Here is a 27120-nt window from a genome sequence, read left to right as displayed (position 1 = left end):
TGTTCTGCAATGACATTTGGATTTGGATCGCATTAAAGGGTTTGCTGGAATCAAAACCTACAATTATTTAATCATTCATCTAAACTGGCGAATGTAAACAATTTAATCCAGAGAGAAGCAAAACGTGGAGGAAACGGGCCGGGGACGTCTAACTGTAAACCCACCTCCTTCTCCCTCCGGATGTTGACAGGACTCCCTGGAAGTTGGACGCCAATTGTAGAGGGAAGGTAGAGTTTGTGAGGGTGAGAGAAGTGGTGCCCACAGCGTTGACCTGTTGTGACCTGGGCGTCTCCGTGCAGTCGCTGCCTGCAGATGAACCGCTTTGTCGAGACTCGTGCAGAGACTCCGAGGCGCGCGATGCTGGTGGTAGCGACAGGGCTTGCTGGAGTCGCCGGCCTGGGGTTGGCCGTGCTCGGGCTCAGGCGTCTCCTCCGGGCTTACCGGCAAAGTCACCCTGAGCCCAAACTGGTCAAAGTGGCCGAGGTTTCCCGACTCTTCATTTACCCGGTCAAATCATGCAAAGGAATTCCGCTGACTGAGGTGGAGGTTAATGAACTGGGACTGCAGAAGGGCCCGCTGAAGGACAGGTATTAAAAACTTCATTCTCATAAATAAATATGTTTCTTGTTTTCCATTCTCTGCATTGATCCCCGCCACCCCCCGCTAAGAACTATAGTTTTAAAATTGAAAGTGAGTGACCTGTTATGTTTGGCCTCAGACTTATTTTCACAAAACGTGTCGATTGTTAACTTTTTTTATTTCTCCGGAGCACAGCCAGTATATTACACCGTGACAAACGGAGCAAGTTATAACAGTGCTTTAATTAGACTGTCCTTAGATGTTTCATAAAAAATGTTTTCCTATTAGCATGAGATGTATGATGAGATATTAATTACTACCCGTTTGGACATGTAGGAAAGGTATTTGGATACATATCAGTTTTAATAATTGTGCCGGGAAAATGGGATTAGAACGTTTGGTTTTTTTTTGACCGGCGCAGACTCGAAAGGTCTCTTTCTGTGCTGTGGACCTCTGTGACTAATAAGAAAAACGTTTTTTGTTATTTGACCAATAATGAATCCTTTATGCAACGTCTCACTCATTTGAGCTTCCTGCTACTTTTGTTCCAAGGTACTTTGTATGTAGTTTCACTGAAGGTGTCTGTTAATTTGAGCTATTCACTGTTGACTCGAACAATATCCTGTTCTCCAACTACAAAATCTCGGCTCCAGATGCTCCAAATTAAATATATCAAGGTCAAAGAAACGTTTGAATTAAGGGAGAGGCGTAGTAGCTTTGTTTGTGTAAGGGCGTAGGGTAATAATGATTGAAAGGAAGACTTGCCCTTATTTAGTAACAGTTCTCCTGACCAGCAGACGTTCCAAAGCATTTGACAGCTAATGAAGTATTTTTAAATCACTGTTGCAGCGTAAGAAATGTATGGCCATTGTGTGCACAGCAAGCTCTCACAAACAGCACTTTGGCCAGATAATGTGTCATAAGGGCATTTTGATTGAGGGATAAGTATTGGCCAGGATGCTGTGGATAACTCCCTGTTCCTCTTTGAAGCACTACTGTGGGATTCTTTTTTTACATCCACCAAATTTTGCAAATGGGGCCATGGGTTAACATCTAAGCCAAACAGTGGCATCTCCAAAGGTACAGTTCTTCAACAGTGTATTAAAGGCTTATTGTATTTTGTGGAGTTGAATGGGCAGTAAATAATGATCACAGTTGGCCTGTAGTGGATGTAGCTTTAGAATAGTAGGCTGTTGTGCTGCAATGGTAGTTTCATGTGGAGAGAGATGGAGGAACAAATCAGTAGAGAAAACAGGCGTGCTGGCATTGTAGAACAATGATAATATGGGATTTTATTTACCGAAATATCAATTGGGATAATATTAGACGATAGTGAAGAAGGGGGTGGGGAAGGAATTTCTGAAATGTGTTCAGGATGACTTTGTTGACTAGCACTTTCTCCATCCAGCTATGAGGAGGCATTGTTCGATCTAGTACTTGGGAGTGTCCCACTTGGACCAATTACTTGTGGGCAGCACTTGAATAAGAGTGCATTTGATTCACAAAGTTTAGTTTCGTAATGGAGAAGAGCAAGGTGCACACTAAATTAACCCTTTCACCAGAGTGTGAATTTAAATGGCATGAGCAGGGGTGTGGCCAGTCTGAAATGAAAACAAAGATTGACAAGAAAATCTGTCACGGACCTATGAGTGATCTTTTAAGTAGAGCATGCTTTGGAATAAGACTATAATGCAAAACAAATGAAAGGTGGGGGAACCAAACACTGATGTGAAGGGAGGTAGAGAATGTGATTTTAAAAAAGGTTGCATGATATTTGTGAATTCTTCAAGCAGGAACCAGGCTAAGGACATTATGCTGAGAGGAGAGTTGAAGAAAATGATAAAATTGGCAAAGAGAGAATGGAGTGGTAGAAACTGTACAGAACTCTCTAGTTAACAGCAAAGAGAATTCTAACACCTTCTACCAGCGAGAAAATAATAGAATGGTAGGAGGTCTGGTGGGGTCAATTAAGGACAAACAAGGTGCTATATACTTAAAGGCACAGGACAAGCTTGAATACCTAAAGAGCACTTAGTATCCTCTTCCTTCATGATAATAGATATAGACAGAATATTTGAAAAAGTAGATCGATATAGGAGTAATGGCCAGCATAAAAATTGATAGGCAAAGGTGTGTTGGAAAGGCTACCAGTGTTTAGAGTGGATAATTCACCTGGTCCACATACCTTCCAAGGCAGGTTATTAAAGGAATTGTACTTGGAGATAGCACATGGACTTGCCATAATATTCCAATATTTTAAAGCTGCTTGAACGAGTAACAGAAATAACAAGCTTGAGGACTGTGAGCAGTTTAGAATTCAGCAATAAGAACCACAAGTTTAAGAGCAGGGGAAAATGGAGTATAAGAATAAATTTGGGAGAGACATAAAACTGGATGGTAAGAACTCCTTTAAGTATTTTAAAGTCTAAGTGAAGACAAATGTAATTGCTTATGCTCTGAAATGGGGGAATTAATAATGTGGAGCAATGAAATGGCAAAGCAATTAAGCAAGTACTTTAGTGTTGCCTTTGCAGAAGAGGACACAAGTTGCTTCCCTAGCAATTCTGGGACATCATGGAATATTGGGAAGGAAGAATTTAAGGAAATTAGTATTATTTACAAAGAAATTTTGTTGACAAATATGATAAATCGTCAGGGTTTTACAATTTATATAGTAGGGTGCTTAAGGAGGTGACTGTGGGAATAGTGGGAAATTTCTTCTCATCTGTCAAAACTCTTTAGAATCTGGAACAGTCACGGCAGATTAGAGGGCAGCAAGTATAACCCCGTTATGTAAAAAAGGAGCGAGTGCCTAAACAGAATTCCAGACCAGTTCACCTATTGTAGAGAATGAAATAACAGACTACTCAGAAAATATCAACAGGATTGCAAAAGGTCAACATTGATTTATGAACGAGAGATCGTGTTTGACAAGTCTATTGGCGTTTTTTTTGAGAAAGTACTTAATAGAATGGTGTAGTTGGATTTTCAGAAAGCTTTTACTAAAATCCCAAGCAAGAGGTGAAAGTGCAAAATCAAAACATGAAAATGGGCATAAGATACCAGTATGGATTGAGAATTGGTTAGCAGTCAGGAAGTAGGAATAAGCAGGTTTTGTTTGGAATGGAAGATATTGACTAGTGGGGTTTAGTGGGTATCAGTACTTCACTCCCAGCTATTCACGACATATGCCAATGATTTTGGATGAGGGAATCAAATGTAGTGTTTCCATGTTTGGTAACAACACAAATCTGGTGGGATATAAGCTATAAGGTGGATGTAAAGAGCATTCAGGGTTATTCGGGCAAGTTGGGTGAGTGGACAAGTACGTGATGGATGCAGTACAATGTGATTGTTTAAAGTTTCCCAGTTTGTAGGACAAGCAGATTGGCAGTGTATGATTTAAACAGTGATAGTTTGGGACATATTGATGCATACCAGTCACTGAAAGCAAGCAGAGATAATGGGAACTGCAGATGCTGGAGAATCCAAGATAACAAAGTGTGAGGCTGGATGAACACAGCAGGCCAAGCAGCATCTTAAGAGCACAAAAGCTGACATTTCGGGCCTAGACCCTTCATCGGAGAGGGGAATGGGGAGAGGGTTCTGAAATAAACAGGGAGAGAGGGGGAGGCAGGTCGAAGATGGATGGAGGGAGAAGATAGGTGGAGAGGAGAGTATAGGTAGGGAGGGGATAGCTCAGTCTGGGGAAGACGGACCGGTCAAGGAGGCGGGATGAGGTTAGTAGGTAGGAAATAGAGGTGCGGCTTGAGGTGGGAGGAGGGGATAGGTGAGAGGAAGAACAGGTTAGGGAGGCAGGGACGAGCTGGGCTGGTTTTGTGATGCAGTGGGGGGAGGGGATGAAAGCAAGCACACTGGTGCACCAAGCCATTTGGAAAGGTAATTATATGTTGGCCTTTATTGCAAGAGGGTTTAAGTGGATGCAGAAGGAAGCATTGCTGCAGCTGTACAGAGCTTTTGTTGGATCACAGCTGGACTATGGAGTTTTGGTCTCCTTACAGAAGAAAAGATATATCTTACCACAAATGGACTTGCACTGAAGACCGATTCCTGGGCTAGCAAGTCTGTGGTATGAAAAGGCATTGAGTTGATTGGGCCTGTATTCACTGGAGTTTAGAAGCATGAGAGGGAATCTCATTAAAATAGATGAAATTCTCAGGGCTGAACCGACTGGATGTAGGGATGGTGATTTCCCATGACCGGATTTCCAGAGCAAGTTATTTTTTCATAAACATTTGCTGCCAATGTTTATAAATACTGAACTGATGCTGCTGATGTGATGTCTCATCTTCTTGTCAATTGTAGCCTTTTGAGAGAGGCAGCTACCAAGGTATTCCACAGTGCTTCCTTCAACCTATATGGGAGGTGAAGGATTTAGTTCACAACGGTGACTACACTTCTCAAAGTTTTGTTTTGTCTTGTCTCTAAAGTGTTTTCATAAAAGAATCCCCACAGTGTGGGAGTGGGCCACTTGGCCAGTTGAGTCCACACCAGTCCACTTACTCAGACCCACCCTGTCCCTATAACACTGCATTTTCCAAGGCTTATGCACCTAATCTGCACAGCCTTGGACACTATGAGCAACTTACCACAGCCAATCCACCTAACTTGCACATTTTTGGACTGAGAGAGGAAACTGGAGCACCCAGAGGAAACCCATGCAGACACGGAGACAGTATGCAAACTTCACACAGACAGTTGCTCAAGGGTGTAACTGAACTGGGTGTCTGGAGACATGAGGCAGCAGTGCTAACTACTGAGCCATCATGCCTTATTTATATAGTGAAGTAATGAAAGTTAGACATATAAACACAAGTTTTTGCTTTATAAATGGCTGAGGCATTGTGCGGTACATGCTTCTTATCTCACTTTGGAAATGGACTGTAAATGATATGTGGAAACAGCCAAACTACTTTTGCTGAGTCATTGTTCAAAACAATCTTTTGGTGAGAATTATCTCAAATTAAGCATCTGGAAGCATCATTGAACAATTCTTGGAAAATGCACCCAAAGTGACAGCCACTTAAAAATTCTCAGCACTAATGTAATATCTTTTTATTGGTCTGCAACAGTTTAATTTCCTTTCCCATTGGGGATACTTTGAAGAAGTGTGCATATTGTTATGATCCCAGCTGGTGGTAACACTAGATGAGGCATTGTGAGTCAATCTACAGTATGAGGACTGCAGCATTTAAAGAAGAGAGTCTCAAAGGCAAGGTCAGAAATCACACAACACGGGGTTAGTTTGAAAACATAAGCTTTCGGAGCCTCACTCCTCCTTCAAGTGTTAGAGAGAGAGGGAATAACAGACTCAGAATTTATAAGTAAATGATCATTGGGTCACACCACTGATGAGGATATATTAAATAACTCTAAGATGCTGTTAAATGTTTGATCAGTCAGAAGGTTTTAATTGATTAATATGCATATGTAAATCCACAAATTCCTTTCAAGTCAATGTCCTGAGAGAAATGAAGGTTTTATTAGTGTAAAGAAGAGGTAATGTTTTAGGTCAGACAATGCATGCTAGGTGCGAGGCCATTTAGAATCAGTTTGTGTTTTAGTTGGGAGTCAGACTGGTGTCCATTCAACTGTTGTTGTAGCATCTGCATGGTTTTGTCAATATACCATGCCTTGGGCATCCTTGCCTGCAGCATATGAGAGAGACAGTGTTGGCAGAATCACATGAGTATCTGCCATGCATGTGGTGGGTGGTATTCCCGTGTGTGATGTGTGTCCGTTTCGAAGATCTGACATGTCTTGCAGAAGTTGCCCCGACAGGATTGTATTGTGTTGTGGTCGATGTTTTCCTGAAGGCTGGGTATTGTGGTGTGAACACTGGTCTGTTTAATGTTTGGCGGTTGTTTGAAGGTGAGAAGTGGAGCCATGCGGAAGATCTTGACAAGGTGCTCATCATCATTGGTAATGTGTTGAAGGCTGCAAAGAACTTGGAGTGGTTTCTCCACTTCCGGGAAGTACGGGATAACAAGGGGTACACTATCGGACATATCCGGTGTCTGCCTTCTGAGGACGCCTGTATGTTTTTCGCTGTGGCACGTCAGAACTGGTGATCGATTCAGTTGAGCATCGTATCCCGTTCCTATGAGCGGCATCTTCAGTACCTTCAGGTGTCCAGCTCGTTCCTCTTCAAGTGAACAGATCCGGTGTATGTGTAGGGCTTGTCTGTAGGCAGTGGCCCATTTAATATGTTTAGGGTGGAAGCTAGAGAAGAGCAGCATTGTGAGGTTACCTATAGGCTTGGGTAGAGTGAGGATTGAGTTGTCTATCCTTGGTGGAGATGCGTGTTTCCAAGAATAAAGCTGATTCTGAAGAGTAGTCCATGCTAAAACGGGATGGTGGGATGAAAATTGTTGATACCACTATGCAATTGTTCCAGTGATTTCTTGCCATGAGTTCAAAGGAAGAAAGTGTTGTTAATGTATCTGGTCTATAGCGTTGGTTGGAGTTTCTTTGCAGCCAATAAGTCTTGTTCAAACCTGTGCATGAAAAATCTTCCCCACACCTCTACTTCTGTCCTTCAAACGACTGCCAAACTTTTAGCAGATTAATGTTCGCAGCCTTCAGGACTACAAACACAACACTTTACATCGTACCCGGCCCCCACTTCACCCTCACCCCACTGTTCTTCTAAACTGCAGTGAGTTGTGCCACCGCAGGAATCAGCATGGTAAATCTATGTTTCACTCCCTTCACATCTTTTATGAAGTAAGAAGACCAAAGTTGTAGATAGTAAGCCAAGTGTGGTTTCATCGACGCCTTGTGGGTATTTCCAGTCAACCTGTTCAAAGTTATTACTCCTCTCTGGAGCAGGTCTTGAACCGAGGCCTCCTAGCTCAGAGGTAGGGACATTACCACAGCACAAGATCTCTCGGATGGTATGTACAACTGCAACAAGACCTTCCTACATTTGTACTCGAATCCTCTCGCCATGGAGGTCAACGTACCATTTGCCTTCTTACTAACAGCTGCACCTGCATGCTTGTTTTCAGTAACTGGTGTACACGGACTCCAAGTCCCTTCCATGAATCTAATATTATCCATAATTTTCCTTTTTAGCCATGTTTAGGTCAACTTTCTTATTTTTATGCCTGATAGGAATGAATAATTATTGCAGTCCATCAGTAGCTCTTTAAATGTTTGCCTTTCTTTCTCCAGTGTCATCCCCTTAATTAACATTCCCCAATTTAACATAGTCAGCTCACATCTTGTACAATTGTTATGTCCTTTTATTTAACTTCAAGACATTAGACTCAGTATATCTCTAAGATAGTTTGGAAATATCTTATCGAGCAAAAAGACATATTCATCTCTTCTTCTCAGTAATATCTTTTACATACAATCAATCCCAAAGAAGTATCACTCCTATCTTCACTTTCATATTTCTTATTGATGCTGAAGGTGGCAATATTTCCCTTTTAGCTGCTTTCTTCACATGAACCAAGTGTGATTCTTTCCATTACTGCCTGCCTCAAGATACGCAGGCTGACTCAGTGACTTTCATCTGATTTTGATTACTTCAAGGCTGTTAAAACGGCTTAAGCCGTCCCTTCAGCTCAGTTGGCCTGAAAGCTTCCATAAGATGAAAACTACCTTTTGCTGGAATTGAGCTTGGAAGGAAAGATCAATGTTGTTGCAGACAGCCAACTGTCTTGCTGTAAATTGGGAAAACACAAGACAACAATAGGCAGCAACTGTCTCACCAGCTGGTTTGAGTCATTTAATTTAAATTATGTTTTTGTTTTTGGAAAGGCTGTTTTTCATCACTGTTCTAAATTACTTTCTGATTCTTTCTTTTAAAAGAAACAGATCAGAACTTCACAGTATTGTAAACCAAAACCTCATTTACCTTCTCCTTTCAAAACAGAGTTCTCCAAAATAATTCTAATATTTTAGGAACTTTCATCACAATATTCTCAAACTTAACATTGCTGGAATTATTTCACATCTTAATCTACTGACTGCGTCACATAAAATCGTGGATTATTTTCTGTGAGGATCAACAGGGTGACTGAGAATAGGTAAAATTATTTGAAACTAAGATGGGAAGTAACTGAGGGGGTTAAGAGCTTCCTGTGAGTCCATATCATATTGCTCTAAGGCCAGTAGCAGAATAGCGTTGGGAAGAACTGCAGTTAGCATCCTGGAAAATAAGAGAAGATGAATAAGCTTACTGTTTTGAACTGACAACATCTTAGTTCTGAAAGTTAGCCTAGTATTGGTGATGAATTGGATCTGATGAAAACTTAGATATCTATGGATTAATGAATAATGAAGTAAGAAGAAATGAGATGTACACCGTGTATTTCTCTTTGGATAGAAAGGATATTTATGAAGTAAGAGCTCTGCATTTAGTTTTTTAAAAATCAAATTAATGAGATAGGAAACAAAGTATTGTGAAGGCTTCTTTGATAAGGCCAGGGTAGAGAATAGACAAAGTGAATATTTATTTTCATGAATTGTGAAACTGACAATTCAGATTCTCAAAATTTATGTCACTGATTTTTGTTAATTTCTTAATGTTGATTTCGAGAAGTATGCGAAAAGGATCTGTAGAGGAGTCGAGTTCAAGAGAGTGGAAATTATTCTTGTTCAAACATGTTATTCATGTGGTTGAGAAGAATTATGATCCAAGCCAGGAAAGATGCCTCAAAATCTGAATTTCATGCCTGAGCCTGAGGGATAACGTATGATCGTTGTTATGGAGATATTGATTTTATAAAGTGATAAATTACATTGCTTGTAAAATGGCTTGTAAGAAACTCCATGAATGAATATTCCCATAAGTGACAAACCAAAATTGCCACGCAAGTTGTTTAATCATAACTAGACTGAGTGTCTTGATAGTGGGGTTCCACAGGGCTCTGTCCTTGGGCCTCTACTGTTTGTAATTTTTATTAATGACTTGGACGAGGGAATTGAAGGATGGGTCAGCAAGTTGCAGACGACACAAAGGTCGGAGGTGTCGTTGACAGTGTAGAGGGCTGTTGTAGGCTGCAGCGGGACATTGACAGGATGCAGAGATGGGCTGAGAGGTGGCAGATGGAGTTCAACCTGGATAAATGCGAGGTGATGCATTTTGGAAGGTCGAATTTGAAAGCTGAGTACAGGATTAAGGATAGGATTCTTGGCAGCGTGGAGGAACAGAGGGATCTTGGTGTGCAGATACATAGATCCCTTAAAATGGCCACCCAAGTGGACAGGGTTGTTAAGAAAGCATATGGTGTTTTGGCTTTCATTAACAGGGGGATTGAGTTTAAGAGTCGTGAGATCTTGTTGCAGCTCTATAAAACTTTGGTTAGACCGCACTTGGAATACTGCGTCCAGTTCTGGGCGCCCTATTATAGGAAAGATGTGGATGCTTTGGAGAGGGTTCAGAGGAGGTTTACCAGGATGCTGCCTGGACTGGAGGGCTTATCTTATGAAGAGAGGTTGACTGAGCTCGGTCTCTTTTCATTGGAGAAAAGGAGGAGGAGAGGGGACCTAATTGAGGTATACAAGATAATGAGAGGCATAGATAGAGTTGATAGCCAGAGACTATTTCCCAGGGCAGAAATGGCTAGCACGAGGGGTCATAGTTTTAAGCTGGTTGGTGGAAAGTATAGAGGGGATGTCAGAGGCAGGTTCTTTACGCAGAGAGTTGTGAGAGCATGGAATGCGTTGCCAGCAGCAGTTGTGGAAGCAAGGTCATTGGGGTCATTTAAGAGACTGCTGGACATGCATATGGTCACAGAAATTTGAGGGTGCATCCATGAGGATCAATGGTCGGCACAACATTGTGGGCTGAAGGGCCTGTTCTGTGCTGTACTGTTCTATGTTCTATGTTCTATGTTCTATATAACTGCATCCATGCAAAGTAGCAGTTTGTTTGACAAATGCAGCACCAGGATGAAAGAATGTGTTAGACATAGTCATTTGCAAATGTGGCATTGTACCAAATCACTTCCTTTAATCCTATCCAGTTTAATTTGGTTTCTTCCTCCATGGAAGGCTGTACTGTAAATAAAACTTACATGTTCTTCCATGACTCTTCAAGCCTGTAATCTGTGCTAGAGGATTTCTTTCAGCTGAACCCAACATTCTTTAATAAGTGTGTTTCTTTTAATCTACTAGGCAGTGGCTTATAGTTGATGAGAAGTGGCATATGATTACTGGTAGGGTAGAGCCTACATTGGTGCTGGTCTCTGTATCCAGTGAGAATGGCTTTCTGTGTCTTAATGCGCCAGACATGGAAGAGCTGAGAGTCCCTTTGAAGTTACCGAAGTCAAATCCTGTGAAGATGTGCAGGTAACTGATTCTGAATTTTCTGTATTTCTGTGTAAAAGAGATTGTGTTTACAGGTGCCAAATCTGATTAAATGGTATATGCTTTGGTGCCGTCCTTCGAAGGAATCATTAAGCAGACTTATAAGTTGTGAACATTTAAAGGAATAGAAAAGTACTTAATATAGAAGTGGACTTTGCTGTGCGGTGAGTTCGATCATTTTGCTGAAAGCAATTCATTTTTAACTTTTGCCCTGAGCTTAAATCTAACCTGGGTAAAAAATTGCATAGGTTGGTGCGTGGTTTATTTCTTTTGTATTTTGTTACTGATTAACAGTGCTTGATCTTATGCCTCAGTTAGATAAAAATTGTAATTCAATTCTGGACTTTTATTGCATATCCTAAAACCATTACGAAGTTGTTATCCTGAGGTGTTTTCTTTGCAACAACATCAACAGAGATGACACAAATGGCAGATGTTAAAATGAAGAGCCTCACTGTCCAAAACAAAAGTGTGGTGTGATAAAGAAGTGGATTACAATGTGACTATATTATAGCGCGACAGAAGACTAATTTCCGGCACATGATCACAGTTGCCTGCACCCAACCACATGGGAGTACCAGACAAATTTTGATCTCCGAACTGTGTCGATGTTGCCGGTTTCAACTTCAGTTGATTTGATGTTGAAACCCATGTGGATGAGCTGTGAAATAGAATTTGATTTACTTCCATATTGACAGGATGGTGAAAATACCACTGGTAACTTTTGCAGTTTTGCTTGAATTTCAAACAAAGGAAATCTTCACAGGCAGGCTTACACATCAGGATAAAAGAAATTATTAACATAAGATGGTGTTAGATAAACCTAATTTGTATTACTCCTTTTTTTTGTAAAGAGTATGGGGATGCAATATAGAAGGTAGGGATTGTGGTGACGAAGCTGCCGATTGGATTAGTACCTACTTAAAAAATAGCAAGGCCTTCCGACTGGTGTGCTACGAACCTTCCATGCGACCAAGATATCCAAACGAAAAGGCACCACTGTTCTCAGACAAAGACAAGGTAATTTGCCATAGTTCATGGCACATATTTGACACATATAATGAAATTGCAATATTTTAACTATTACTTTCACTACACTGGAAGTAAGGAATAATTTTAATTACTCAATTCAATGACTCTGGCCTTCAAGAGCAGACTGGGAACTTATAATTAGGTTTCTACCTCTGTCAATTTGGGATCAACTGCTAAAAGATTCATGTGAATGTAAGCATTCTGCTTGCTTTAGTCTTCAGCTTCACTGTCCTCCATCCCTCTCCAGTATTCGATCTGCAAATATAAACTTAGCTTGCGGACAACTGTCAGTGTTGTGTAGCACTGGGCAGTTATGTCCCTTCATTTTTGCCTGTGATCAAAAGTTGCTTGTTTGGTGTGAGAGATTTGTCGACATTTTGAAATGATCAGTCTTACTATTTTAACTTGTATTATTCGGTATCATTTTCAGAATTAATGTTCAATTGTATGTTAGGTTTTGTTGCTTCATTCCTTTCTAAAGAGGGAAATTCAGTAACCTTGCACATAACCGTTTCTCTATGTTGCTCTTTCAGAACTGCTCTCATTATCCTTTCACAAAATAAACTTTTTGGATGATTCCATCCCCTGCTCCTCTGACTTACGTTCTAATCACCACTCCCTGTCTTATGTTGCTGTAGTTGGCATTGTCTTCTCCTTGCTCACATTGTTCACGACTCATGTATCAATTTCTTTTAATGTTGCCTGTTTGCTTGGAATGTAAGGAATATTATGGTTAAGCCAGAAATGATGACTGCTGTAAAGCACTATTTTCCCTTGAACTAGACCTCTCCATGGTGTGGGACATTGATTATAGTTGATGATGCTATCCACCTGTATTTCCAGTGCAGGTTTCTCCCCTAGGCTGTGAAGTTTCCTTGGGCCCTTTCCTTTTCTAAGTGCCGTTATAGACATGGGAAGAATGTTTATACTGTATCCTGTGCTACATCTCTTATTGCTTCCCATTACTGTCTGAAATTCTGTTTCATCAAACGGCCTGTGTGACAGTGTAATGATAAATTAGAATTTCCACAGCTAAAATCAAGGAAAACCGAAGCCATCAGTTTAGTTGCACCAAAATAATTGCTGCTATTCTACCAATCCTATCTTTGTCATTGCTTCCTCAAGCTAAATCAGGCAATACATAAAAACCTGACTGTTCAGTTTTTCCACTGCTATCTCAAACTTCTACCAGAGCATAGAAACATAGAAGACAAGAACAGTAGCCATTTGACCCCTTGAGGCTACTTAACCATTCATTATGATCATAGCTGATCGTCAGGCTTAATGTCCTAGTCCTACTTTCTCTGGTATCCCTTGACTCTTTAGTCACATGACCTATATCTACCTCCTTCTTTAAGACAATGTTTTGGCCTCAAAATAACAAAGTGTGGAGCTGGATGAACATGGCATGCCAAGCAGCATCTTAGGGGCACAAAAGCTGATGTTTTGGGCCTAGACCCTTCATCAGAAAATGAAGGGTCTAGACCTGAAACATCAGCTTTTGTTTCCCCAAGATGCTGCTTGGCCTGGCGTGTTCATCCAGCTCCACACTTTGTTATCTCGGATTCTCCGGCATCTGCAGTTCCCATTATCTCTGATTCAGTTTTGGTCCCAAAAATTTGCGTTAGTAGTGAATTCCACAGGCGCACTACTCTCTGGGAGAAGAAATTTCTCCTCATGTTGGACCTACAATATTGACTTCATATTCTCAAACTATGCTGTTATCCCATCACCATGTCACCCTTCATTCACTTGTGGAGAGTCCTAAACACTGATCCAGCTTCCCCAGATCCAGCTCTGATACTCCTGTTCTTATCCGTCAGCCAGAGCTCTCTGATTGGACCAGATTGATTTAGCTGTTAATGAGATGCTGAGGGACCACTAGTATGTGGGATTAATGAGGTGTCCATGCAGTAGTGCCTACTAGCTAAAACCCAACTTCAAACAGGTACTACAACTGGCTTTATCATTAGAAAATGTCGTATTGGTGCATATGAGTTACAGGGTGTGTCAATGGAAGTGGACGCCCCTGCCAGTCAGACTGAGGTTGGGGAACACCAACTGGTGAAGGCAGTTGTGTAGGCTCAGACAGGACGTATTCTGGAAAGAGGGACTTTAGATCTGCCCAGCAAAATGCCAAAACAGAGCCAAGCCTTGGCCAAATGGTAAGCATTTTCTCCAGGGTCCGGGCAGGCAAGCCATCCTAGTTGCTGCTGGTATGTGGACTCGAAGCAACAAGAGAGTTTTACTGGACCTTAATTGAGTGAGATAACTAGGGCCAGTATCATGCAGAGGGCACACCCTGGAAAGCCCGCCCACATTGGGCTTTGAATAGTTAAATCACTTTGCGCCTGATTTGGATGTTGCTATCAAGATAAATGTCTGGTTAAATGGTCACCCAGTTCTAATGGATGTTGATACTAGTGCAGCAATTTCAGTGATTGTAGAATCATTCTTTATCAAAATTCACTCGAGATGCCAACCCTTAAATTTGCTTAAGACCTTGGCTAGACTGAGAATCTACACCGGGGAACCTTTATACATTAAGGGTACAAGTTCTGTTCTGGTCTTGTAAGAGAAGCATCTGATTCAGCTACCACTGATTGTAGTAAAAGTCTGGGGCCCAAGCTTGATGGGGCGAAATTATTTGAGAAAGATTCACCTGAATTGGCTCAACATTTTTCAATTAGAAAATGGCTGCCTGAGTGAAGTCCGTAATGAGGTGTCCATGCAAAAGTGCTTTACAGTCAGGTCTGGGATTATCAAGGAGCCAAAGTGTTGACCAGGAAGCAATTCCACGATTCTGCGAGACCCGCTCAGTGCCATTTGCCTTGTGTGCATGGGTAAGATGCGTGGTCGAAGCTAAGTCAGATCTCACAACTACCGAGTTTGGGAAGGTGTAATGGTCCTGAACAAGCAAACAGGGCAGGAGCAAAACCCAGCTGACCCTCTGATCAGCCAGAAAGGCTGTCCGAACCCATGGGTTCTGCCCCTCTGTCTAATTTAAGAAACCTTGGAGTCTGAGATGAACGCAGTGGTTGTTGCGGCCTTGATGTCTTTAACGCTTGAAGAAGAGGATGAATTTCTTCCGAGATGCCCTGGGCACAAGAGTTGGGCTACAGTCTGGTACATACTGCCCGTCTCAGAGGCGGATTCGGAGAGACCACACCCAGTGCAAAAACACCCCAGGTGAGGCTACAAGAGAAAGAACAGGCTTACGTCCTCGGACTTAGAAGGAGGAATGTAGTGATTGTAACAGGGTCAACCAGGTAGCCCCCATAGAATTTGAATTCCCTGACTGGGACTGTTAATCTGGTCCAGTCAAGGAGCCCTGGCTGACAGAAATAAACAGATGTACCAGGGGTTCTGTTTACTGAGTAAGTCGAACCAGTGTCAGGTACTGTAAATAAAGTGATGGGATACCAGCCTCTGGAGTTATTTCGAATTGGTTTCTTAGATTCAGCCAGAGTGTTGATGGTCCAGTGTCAAAACTCCCTGTCGTTCTTTGTAGCTGTGGTGGCAGGCGGGTATGTCGACAGGCTCAATTCTCTTTGCATAGCCAGTTTCAAATTTAAATCTTTGCTCCAGCAATACCTGAAATTTTGGTGCGGCTACAAGTGAAAGTCTCATGGTGAGCTATCTATTCCAGGTGAACTTAAATGTCCAGGCAGTTATCCCTGCATACCTTTTTCCAACTGTATTATTTAGTCCTAGCCATTTGGCATTGCTTTGTGTATTTCTGAGCATTTAGATCATAGAATCCCTACAGTGTGGAAACAGGTCCTTCGGCCCAATAAGCCCACACTGACTCAGAGCATCCCACCCAGACGTAACCTACCTATCATAAACGTCCCTGAACACAACAGGCAATTTAGCATGGCCAATCCACCTAGTCTGCACATCTTTGAACTGTGGGAGGAAACCAGAAGACCCAGAGAAAACCCATGATGACACGGGGAGAATTTGCAAACTCTTCACAGACAGTCACCCAAGGGTGGGATCAAACCTTGGTCCCTGGCGCAGTGGGGCAGCAATGCTAACCACTGAGCCACCGTGTTTAGGCTACATTCAGGTCAGGTTACCATTTTAAAGTATTTTAGCTATTTTTTTAAGCTGTTTAAAACAAAAAATAAAGAAAATTAAAGCACAGGAACAGGCCCTTCAAGCCTGCACCAATCCAGATCCTCTATCTAAACCTGTTGCCCATTTTCCAAGGATCTGTATCCCTCTCCTCCCTGCCCGTTCATGTATCTGTTGAGATACATCTGAAATGATGCTATCGTGTCTGCCTCTACCACCACCAACTGGCCACGCGTTCCAGGCACGCACCACCCTCTGCGTAAAGAACTCATCACGCATATCTCCCTTAAATTTTTCCCCTCTCACCTTGAAATCGTGACTCCTTGTAATTGAGTCCCCCACCCTGTCTCTACCTCTCATGATTTTGTAGACCTCAATCAGGTGCGCCCCCCCCCCCCCAACCTCTGTCGTTCTAATGTAAATAATCCTAATCTACTCAACCTCACTTCATAGCTAGCACTCTGCATATCAGGCAACATCCTGGTGAACTTCCTCTGCATCCTCTCCAAAGCATCCACATCCTTTTGGTAATGTGGCGACCAGAACTGTATGCAGTATTCCAAATGTGGTTGAACCAAAGTTCTATACAACTGTAACATGACCTGCCAACTCTTATACTCAATACCCTGTCCGATGATTGAAAGCGTGCTGTGTGCCTTCTTGATCACTCTATCGACCTGCCTTACCACCTTCAGGGTACAATGGACCTGAACACCCAGATCTGCCTGTGCATCAATTTTCCCCAGGGCTTTTCCATTTACTGAATAGTTCGCCCTTGAATTGGATCTTTAAGACTTCACTCCAGTGTCCAAAACTTATAAGTTGATCAATGAGATTTTAAAGATTGCCATATTTTATACCATCATAACACGGATGCATCTGTTTGTGACAATATTGGTAAGTGTGAATACCCTGTGCAGTTAGAGATTGTCAGTGAATATGGTTCTGATGAGCCACAGCACCACCTGATGTCCAGTTCTTGAGTTGCTAGATCTGTTTTAAATCTATCCAGCATAGCAGAGTGGTGGTGTCACACAAATGTGAATATGTTAACCCAGGTAAAGTGTTGCTAAACACAGCCATACGAAAAAGTAGACTTAATGAGTCATACAACTTCTTTTGCGTTGAGAGGAATATGTTTATTTATCACCCAGTGTACATTGGGAAAGGAAAGAGCTATTTTGCAAAAACAGTCAAGAAACATTTATCTGTTTGTGAACATATGTTAGAGCCTTTTTATCAAATCTTTTTGGTATAGATGTATATTTGCATTTCTCTCTCGCTCAATCTCTTGCTGGATAATAAAATGTGAGGCTGGATGAACACAGCAGGCCCAGCAGCATCTCAGGAGCACAAAAGCTGACGTTTCGGGCCTAGACCCTTCTTGCTGTCTCCTTTTTATTTAACCCAGGCTGAACAACCCTTTTGCGATAATACAACCAATTACTTCATAAGACTAATTAAATCAGATATCTGCTAGTATATATAAAATGCATCAACCAATGTTTGCCTTTTAAATTTAAAATGAATAATATGGAAAATTAATCAGTTCTTGATCTTTTGTAAGGGCTGGAGATTTTCCTCTAATGCTTTCTCCGATGCTTAATGCTACAAATAAATAATCTCCTGCTGGCCTATTATTCACTTCAGTATGAGCCTATTTATATTCTCTTTCCTTCATCATCACTTGGTTAAAATCCTGGAACTCCATGCCTAACATCAGCCCAAGTGCATCTACATTATGTTGACTTGAAGCATTTCAAGCAAGTGGCTCTCCACCTTTTCAAGGGCAGCTGGGGATTAATAATAAATATTAGCTTTGCCAGTGATGCTGACTTGCATGAACAAATTGATTTAAATACAGCTAAATGCAACTGTGAGCCTGACTCCAAACCATGGAAAAATCCTAAGGGAAATTAATTAGTCTGAAATACAAGTAAATACCTTTGTTGGTAGGTAGACTTAATAAAATGTATGCTTTTAAGGGCTGTAAGAGTCTCTTGTTGCTCTATGTAGGTTTTTACTGTTCATCCAAATGTACTAATAATGCATAACTAATTTGACAGAAAGGTTAGACTACTCTTGTTTCTTATTTCCCTGCTCCAGTCCTTGCAGAAATCCTTCACCGAAAATTTTGTCCTTTCTTTTTCCACCCTGTTCTAGACCGTCTATAATGATACCAGTTCCTGCATGATGATGTCTGAGGCAACTGTCGAAGATTTTAATACCAAGTTGGAGAAAAAAGTTAAAATGGAGAATTTTAGGCCCGTGGTAGTAGTGAAGGATTGCAAGCCATATGCTGAGGTAAAGAGCTCACTTTATTTACATGGAAATTCAGAAATTAAAGTGTATTCTGTCCTTCATGTTTCAAAACTAAATTGAGCTGGGCCGAGAATTTTCCAGAGAATTAGTGATGTGCAAAAGTGTTTCTTTTTTTTTTGCTTGCACCCAAAACAGTCTAAAATATGTCACGCACTTCACTTTAAATCTGCAAGTGAGAGGCTGATATTTCACTCTGGAAGCTTGGGTACAAAATATGTGCTAACACTTCACTGCAATACAGTAGAAGCGCTGGCCTGTTGTAAAGGACATCAGGAGGTATTAAAAATCACAAAGATTTTGGTGTAGTAAAACTTTGGTCATTTCAGCAGCAGAAGAGTCAGAAAATAAAGAACGCAAATGTACAGCAATTGTCAACAGCCCCAAAGGTGACCTGAGGAAAGATTTTTATGCAATGGGATGTTATAATCTTGGGTGCACAGCCCGAAAGAGTGGTAGAGGGGGACTTAATAATAAATAATTACACACCAATGGCCTAATTTTTTTCATGTACTTAATTTCATTTTTTTTTAATTTTTAGGATACATGGAAAGGTCTACAGATTGGGACTACAAAATTGTACCATAGGATGTACTGCACCAGGTATATCCTTAGCTAGTACTACTGGGTTTTCTGCCTTAACTAAATACAAGTTCTGCAGCATCTGGGTGGAGAGAGGTGGCTCCTGCCGGCTGAATGAAGAGGGAGCTGTGCAAAAACAGCAGGGAACATTTTGCTGCCCAGTGTCTCTCTTTCTCTCCTCAATTGGTGCATTCTTCAGTTGAATATGTGCCTTATCAGTTCTTAACGCTAGACATTGAATCTCCAACGAACTGTCGTTACATGACGCTGATCACTATTGTCAACTTTTCCATATTATTTGACATTGAGACATTATATATTTACATTTTGTTTAGATGTGTTTTCACAACAGTAGATCCTGATACTGGAATCATAGACAGGAAGGAGCCACTGGAGACACTCAAGAGGTATGTACGAAAGACAAACTCATTTAATCATTTATCAGTTACAGTGCACAAGCTTCCCAGATACCTTGAAAATTCAGTTGATGCATACCTGAGGGATGTGGACTTTGTCTGTGCTAAATCAACTGATGCCTGATGCCTTTAAAATCTGACTGTATAATTTGGAGATAAAACTGGCCAAGATTTTGGTACATGACTGTTATTCAGTAGTTCCTGCTCAAACCTGCTAAGATCCCTTCACTGAACTGCCCCTGTTTTAAATTTAGCACTAATCATATTTGCCATGCTCTATTTTTCCAATTTGCATAGTTGCTGTTTACATTAAGGCAGACACAACTTCAGTTAGTAGCTTGCACCTTGATGAGATGGAGTTATCTACTGTACTACTTGGTAATGAAACCATAGAAGAAATCAATCTGAAGAGAAGCTAGATAAAGTTTTCTAAACATTGAACAGGATCATTCAGCCTCTACTTTCCCTGAACAATTGATGTGTGAATTGTGCTGATCATTATACAATGACCATGATGTGTATGGCAGAACAGGAAAATATGAAGGGTTCTGAATTACAGACCACTGATTTCCAGCTGAACTACCCTTATTGTGAGTCATATAGGGTAGGTGAAGCATAATCAGGGACTAAATAATTTAGCAGGCTTTAAATGCAAAATGTTAAAATGTTTACATTCTATGTATGTAAATGATATCAGCACTACATGCATTATAGACAGTGGGAATTGCACCTTGCTCGACAACTTGAATTTGCATAGCTGCTTTAACATACTAAAAATCATAAGCTAAAGATTTAGGCCGGTATGGCCTGACATATATATCTCACAGATGTGATAAATCTTGAATGTTGCATTGAATAGATGGGTTTTATCATCCAGGTCAGAAAACATTGCATAAGCTAAGCTTGTAGTCCAGCCTGAGTCCACATGAATCACTATTGGCTTGAAAAGATTGACTGTACTAACATTGCTTCTGTGTCAAACATCAATCACAGAACCATGGAAACCATTGGTGTTGTTTTCTCTGTTACACTTGTTATTTTGGTGAACTAAAATGAGCATGATACTACATATTTTTTATAAATGAGGTTTTCCATATCAGTATTGGGGTGCTGAGTGGTGGAGGAGGTGGTGGAGGGTGGGGATAGGATATTTGCAGGTGTTGGGGGTGGTAGGGGATGAAAGGAGAATATATCTAGTCCGCAGTCATGGAAGGGGGTTGTCTCCAGAAGGGGTGGCCCAAAGTATTTGGAGCACATTTTGAGGATTATTGAGTTTGATGAGCTAATGGAATCAGTGATAGATATACTATCTCAGAGCATTCTGGGAACTGCATGAAACTCCACAAAGGACCATAACTATGCCACATTCTTAACCCAAACTTGTCTGTCTCTACCAAGAACTTACTGGGAAACTGGATCAGGTAGTAAGTAATGTTGTTGCCACTAGATGTCATTGTGGGACCTATTTGAACCCTAGAATAAGGAGATAGTGCAAGAAAAATCATCTAGTCCAATAATTTCACCCTGAATGCCCTAACTCTTCCAATTTAACATCAATTTTGAATGTAACTAATTTTTTTAGTCTTGCATTTCCACCTTGCAGATAATTGCATTCTTAACAGCTGTTGAACAAAAAAACTTGTTCTTTTAATTTTTTTTCTGATTCAAATAACTTGACTTACTGCAAAGTAATATTACATTTTGTGTGAGAATACATTGAATAACTCCTCCTAAGGCAGGTTTTCATCTGCTTTACTCCAAAGAATAAGTGTTCGTGGCAGGTCGAAAGAGGACAAATATATATGTATGCTGTTGGGTTTTTGGCCATTTTATGTTGCCTGGGCATTCTTTGGGAATATATTCTGTGGCATGAATGACTTGCCCCTCCATTTAAGATCAAGATTGGAAATTATGCAGATGGGAGAGAGATGATAATATTTCCTGACTTATCTTGGCTGATCAAGTACCAATATGAAATGTGCCTGGAAGACACCCAACTCTGTACAAGATCATCAGATCTGAGAGGAGCGGACAGTAAGGATACGGGATGCCCACCAAATGTTAGGCCTGTTTGGCAGTTTAACTTAGGAAAAGCCAGGAGGCTTTTCAACTGGTAATAATATCACTGTTGCAAATTGGGGTTGTGTGAGTCTATTAATGCAATCTTCATAAATCTAGGCCGTAGACCCTGCCAGAAGCATTTGTAGTGTTTAGCCTAATAAAGCTATGCTGCCTGATCTGGTCTGCAAAAGCTATGTCAGTTTTATCTGGAGCTAAATGAAGCGAACCATTTTGGAATTATGCCCCCATTGCCTACCCCACATGTATCTTTAGGTCCCTAAACCCCCTTTGGAATCGTACTCTATTTTATATTGTCTCTCTTCACTGTTTCTACCAAAATAAATAACTTGTTACTTCTGTGCTTTAAATTTAATGTACCACTCGTCTGCCCATTTGTATCAACATGTCCATGCCCTTTTGAAGTTATACATTACCTCTTCACAATTCAGTGCCTCCAATTCATCCACAAGCTTTGAACTTATGCCGTGTATACTTATGTTTAGGTCATCAACATATATATTTCAGCAAGACCCTCGGAACTCCACAATAATTGGAGTCCGAATAGCATCTATTATCTCGTGTTCTGTTTCCTGCCATTCAGCCATATTTCCTATTCATTGTATCAATGTCCCCTTTGTTCCATGAGTGAGAACTTTGCTCATAAATCCACTATGCAGTGCTTCAACAGATGTCTTTTGGAAGTCAGTGTAGACTATATTAATGGCAATATAAAAACTCAAGTGCAATTTTCCTTTAACAAATCTGTTTTGGGTTTCCTTAATTAACCTGCAAATATCCAAGGTCTAGTTAATCTTGCCCCAAACATTAATTTTTCTTGAATTATTGATTCTACAAGTTTCCCTGCCACTGAAGTTAAACTGAAAGTCTTGCTGTTGCTGGGTTTATCTTTATGCTGTCTTCTGAACAAATGCGTAATATTTGCATATCTCCTTTCCCTGGCACCATATCCAAGTATGAAGAAGACTGGGAAATTACAGATGTGCTTCTACAATTACTACTCTCACTTCCCTCAGTATCCTTTGATTCATCCCTTTGGGTAAATGGTGCATTATCAGTTTTAATTACAACCATCTTATAAAGTACTATGCCCTTATCAATTTTAAACCCATCAAGTGTCAGAGTTACATCCTCTTTCGCTATGACCCTGTACAACATCTTGCTCCTTTGCAAAGCGTTAATTTAATACCTCAACCACGCCTGCAGCCTCCATGTAAGTTCCCCTTTTGGTGCCTAATTGGCCCTGCTCCCTTTACCATCTATTTTGCTTGCATTGATTGTCTTTTATGTTGTCTGGTAATCTCTTTTCATTCTCTTGGCTTCTGTTATATGCTTTTCTCACTTTCTGAACTTTCTGTATTCAGCTTGATTCTTATTTGTATAATTCACCTGATATTGGCCATATGCACACATTTTCTTCTCCATTTTAATTTCTTTGTTTTTCATCATAATCTCAAATTCTCTTTCTGATTCATTTTAAGGAGATTGAGTATTAGCTAGTTTTGGCAGCAACAAACAGGGACTGTTCATAATGTCCCAGTGAACAGCATAATCTGAATGAATATTTAACTATGTTATAATTATCCTCCTGATCATAGCACTAATGCAGACTGTACATCACATCATATGATTCCACTCATCGAAAATGCGAAGTTTCAGAAAAACACACTTTGCTTCTCTGTAACCCATTGATCATGTTAAGTGGCAAAATAACCATAATCCCAGAGAGTTGAGCAGAGAGAGATCTTGGTGTCCATGTACACAGATCCTTGAAAGTTGCCACCCAGGTTGACAGGGCTGTTAAGAAGGCATACAGTATTTTAGCTTTTATTAATCGAGGGATCGATTTCCGGAACCAAGAGGTTATGGTGAAGCTGTACAAAACTCTGGTGCGGCCGCACTTGGAGTATTGTGTACAGTTCTAGTCACCGCATGATAAGAAGGATGTGGAAGCTTTGGAAAGGGTGCAGAGGAGATTTACTGGGATGTTGCGTGGTACGGAGGGAAGGTCTTCCGAGGAAAGGCTGAGGGACTTGAGGCTGTTTTCACTAGAGAGAAGAAGGTTGAGAGGTGACTTAATTGAAACATATAAAATAATCAGAGGGTTAGATAGGGTGGATAGGGAGAGCCTTTTTCCTAGGATGGTGACGGCGAGCACGAGGGGGCATAGCTTTAAATTGTGGGGTGAAAGATATAGGACAGATGTCAGAGGTAGTTTCTTTACTCAGAGCGTAGTAAGGGAATGGAAGGCTTTGCCTGCAATGGTAGTAGATTCGCCAACTTTAGGTACATTTAAGTCGTCATTGGATAAGCATATGGACGTATGTGGAATAGTGTAGGTTAGATGGGCTTCAGGTCGGTATGACAGGTCGCACAACGTCGAGGGCCGAAGGGCCTGTACTGTGCTGTAATGTTCTATGTTCTAAGTTGCTGTCTTACTAAAGATAGACACTTGATGGCGAGTTTAACATGGGGGTCACCATACAGGCAAGGGACAGGGATGAGAAGGTAGTACCTTCGTCGTTATCTCAGCTGATGCAAGAATGGAGCTCTTGCTCTTGGCACCACTGTACATTGCAAATCAGCTGTCTAGCCAACTGAGCTAACCAATAGGTACCAAGCTATAGATACACCCTTTCTGCAATTGATAACACTTTTTAAAAAATCACAAATCTACCTTCTTACTCAGCCTTGAACATGGATTGAAGGCTGCCCTTCCATTACATACTTTGGAATTCAGAACTGATTGATAGGGTTGTCGAAAATGTAGCCATATTTATCAACTAAACAAATCTTAAGATTTTAAACTGGTTGCATCATTAAAGTATCTAGATTTAACATGTATTTGGCAACATGTCTACTCCTTAGAACTTGAGCTATCAGAGTTATTCACGGCAGGCACACCTAGGTTGAGTTTTCTGATTGGTGGCACCTAAAGGTTATGGGATGAAACTTAATTCATAATTTATTTCACATTTCCATGTGACGTGTTTCAATTTTGAGTGGTTTTGGAACACAGTTCTTTATGATGTTAACTTGTGAATTCTTGGACTTTTAAAAAAAAAATCACCTGCAGAGTGGTATGTTCACATTTACTTTATTTAAAAGCATACCTACTTATGGACTGTTACTTTTGATGTAACCTTTTAGAATAAAGACGACAGCCATTTCATATAGATGTGATGGTCCTTTCAACTTGTAGTCAAAAATAGTCTTCTCTATGTAGTGCAGCATTATTCTTTTCAGGTACTCCTAGTATTTTGTGTGATCATATAGTTGTATCCTGGAAAAAAAAAACTCTTTAAAAATATATTTATATAGTGGTGCTAACCTTTGCCTAATGCTACCAAACAAAATAAATATTTTAGTGTTGCATAACTCTGGAATGTAGTAACCTGCCATCGACAGCACAGCTGCGGTATTGCATTTACTATGGAAAGTTCATGAATCAATTGCTGTGGTTGGTTTTGAAGCCAGAAACATATGGTACAAACATAGATTATAGTGGGTCTAGGATTTAAAATATAACCGAAAATGGGATTGTACTTTAATTCTTATAACCAATGTTAGTATGAATTGCCTTCATTATTTTCATTCAGGTAGCCTTGGTTAACTTTTGGTTCTTACTAAATATTTGCTGTACATTTTATGTTACTCTTTGTTTTGGTATGAAAGCATTTAAAGACTGCTCATGTCGATGGCTTTGCTTTGTTCTTTCAGATACCGTCAGTGTGACCCATCTGAAAGACACATTTACAAATCTGTCCCCGTGATTGGCTCACACTATGGGATTGAAAAATCTGGAGTGATTCGTGTAGGGGACCCTGTGTACTTGATTGTTGATCAGTAGGAGTGAACAATAACAGAAGGAGTGCTATTTCTCATTCAAAAAGATGACAAGTTTAATGTCTTTACTTTTGGAAACACTGACCATTTTGCCATTAATTGCTTGTAAAAGTCATAAATTGAGGATTTAAGTGAAACTAGAGTTTTTTCTGGCTGAACATTGCTTTAACTGAATAATTGAAACTACTTTTTAAAAAATGAACTCATGAATTATTGGCTGATTTTTTTTAAGTTGATAGGAAACATTTAATCATTGTTCAAAAGTATTAAATATTGCTGGGAATTTGCTTTAAAAACTTACAAGGAGGTAGCAACTTGCACAGCTTCAATTTTTATTCCATCCTTTTTGAGCTTTTTCGTGCAAAATATGCAGTACGTTTAACAGGAAATTAGGAGAATTGCCTTTTGAGGTTTCAGCAAGCCAATCCCATGCAAGTAATCAATCCATCTAGTCACAAGTTCACTGAAATATTTAATCTGTTACTTATCTTTGTCAATATTAATTCTGCCCCATATCACTGCTTTCAAGTTCAACTGGAGCATTCATTGCAGTACACAATAGTCTTATGTGGGTGTCTATATCCAGAGCAGTCGAAAATGGGTTGGAAGAGGGGGAGGATATTTCTGACATATTAAAAGAAGTGAAAATAGCTGATGATGTGGTACCCAATTGTAAAAGGGGAAAATCAGCCATAAAAGTAGGAAGTTCACAATCGCATACTTCATTTAATAGTATTGCCATACTTTCTCTGAAATAAAAAGTATTTCTGTGAACCACTTCAGTGGTTGGTTAAAATGCTGAGCTACTATCTGCCTCGAAATTAAAAATCGACTGCGTACAAACTTTAGGTCTCATGTTTCTTCCACTCTTCCTCTTTTAGACAGTGACATGCACCCGCAGTTTTTTTAAACTTTGTTTTTATTCTTGAAGTAACAAATTTAGACCAACCTGAAGAAGACTCTCTAACTTGCAAGAAACCTGAGTTTCTAATGAATTTTGCAGAGAGTGAATGTCAGTTGCTGCAGGTGGTTTACGTGGATTCTTTGTTTGAAGGCACTTCCCCTGATGAACATTGTATTTTATGCTGTGCCAATCAGTGGTTCCAGCAGTCAATTAATTTTGGTAATTTATTTCTCCCTGGAGTCAGTGCTGGATGCACTTTCTGGCTGTACTAAGGATTAGATAAATAACTGGTGAGCAGTGGTTTACTGAAAAAAGTGATATTGTGACAGTGTGACTGCAAAACTTGGCTTTTAGTCTTGTGCTTTAGATCATGACATCTATTTTAAAATCTTTGTAGAAAAATATAAACTTTATTTAGTTACTTCCGTAGAAATTATTTGGATGATATTTTATATGTTCCCATTTGGATCTTGTATATAGATCACCTTTTGTAAATCAGTATCATATTTTGTTTTACAGCATTCCTTTGAAGCACCTTGGGGTATTTTGTTAAGAAATGTTATACGAATACAACTTGCTGTTGTTGCACTACAGTTTTGTTGATGGGCTGTGTGTATGACAGTACCAGTGCTTTTTTTAGATTGCTATTACATCTTATTTTGCTTGTATACATTGAAGTGATAACTGAAATAAATCTAGGAGATGTACAAAAACACTTGTTTTATTTCCTCAGAGATAATGGGAACTGCAGATGCTGGAGAATCCAAGATAATAAAATGTGAGGCTGGATGAACACAGCAGGCCAAGCAGCATCTCAGGAGCACAAGAGCTGACGTTTCGGGCCTAGACCTTTCTTCAGAGAGGGGGATGGGGTGAGGGTTCTGGAATAAATAGGGAGAGAGGGGGAAGCAGACCGAAGATGGAGAGAAAAGAAGATAG

The 27120-nt window shown here is 40.4% G+C and overlaps 1 protein-coding gene across 1 annotated transcript; it reads left to right on the top strand.

Annotated features, from left to right (window-relative positions):
• Window positions 1-26904, top strand: marc1 (mitochondrial amidoxime reducing component 1). Its single transcript, XM_048536012.2, has 7 exons — window positions 1-587; window positions 10732-10905; window positions 11778-11943; window positions 18199-18339; window positions 18896-18957; window positions 19272-19343; window positions 25152-26904. The coding sequence occupies exons 1-7, from the start codon at window positions 313-315 to the stop codon at window positions 25279-25281; spliced, it is 1020 nt and encodes a 339-aa protein (XP_048391969.1). The 5' UTR covers window positions 1-312; the 3' UTR covers window positions 25282-26904.
• Window positions 26905-27120: the final 216 nt, after the last annotated feature.

This window comes from Stegostoma tigrinum, chromosome 9, assembly GCF_030684315.1.
Source record: "Stegostoma tigrinum isolate sSteTig4 chromosome 9, sSteTig4.hap1, whole genome shotgun sequence".
NCBI lineage: Eukaryota > Metazoa > Chordata > Chondrichthyes > Orectolobiformes > Stegostomatidae > Stegostoma > Stegostoma tigrinum.
Note: the sequence above shows the minus strand (reverse complement) of the source record. Positions and strands in the feature narration are given on the sequence as shown.

Excerpts from the sequence above, each read along its gene's own strand:
- marc1 (XM_048536012.2), top strand. The coding sequence starts at position 313 with ATGAACCGCTTTGTCGAGACTCGTGCAGAGACTCCGAGGCGCGCGATG. Across the intron at positions 588-10,731 it reads AAGGGCCCGCTGAAGGACAG|GCAGTGGCTTATAGTTGATG; the intron begins GTATTAAAAACT and ends TTAATCTACTAG. Across the intron at positions 18,340-18,895 it reads ATTGCAAGCCATATGCTGAG|GATACATGGAAAGGTCTACA; the intron begins GTAAAGAGCTCA and ends TTTAATTTTTAG.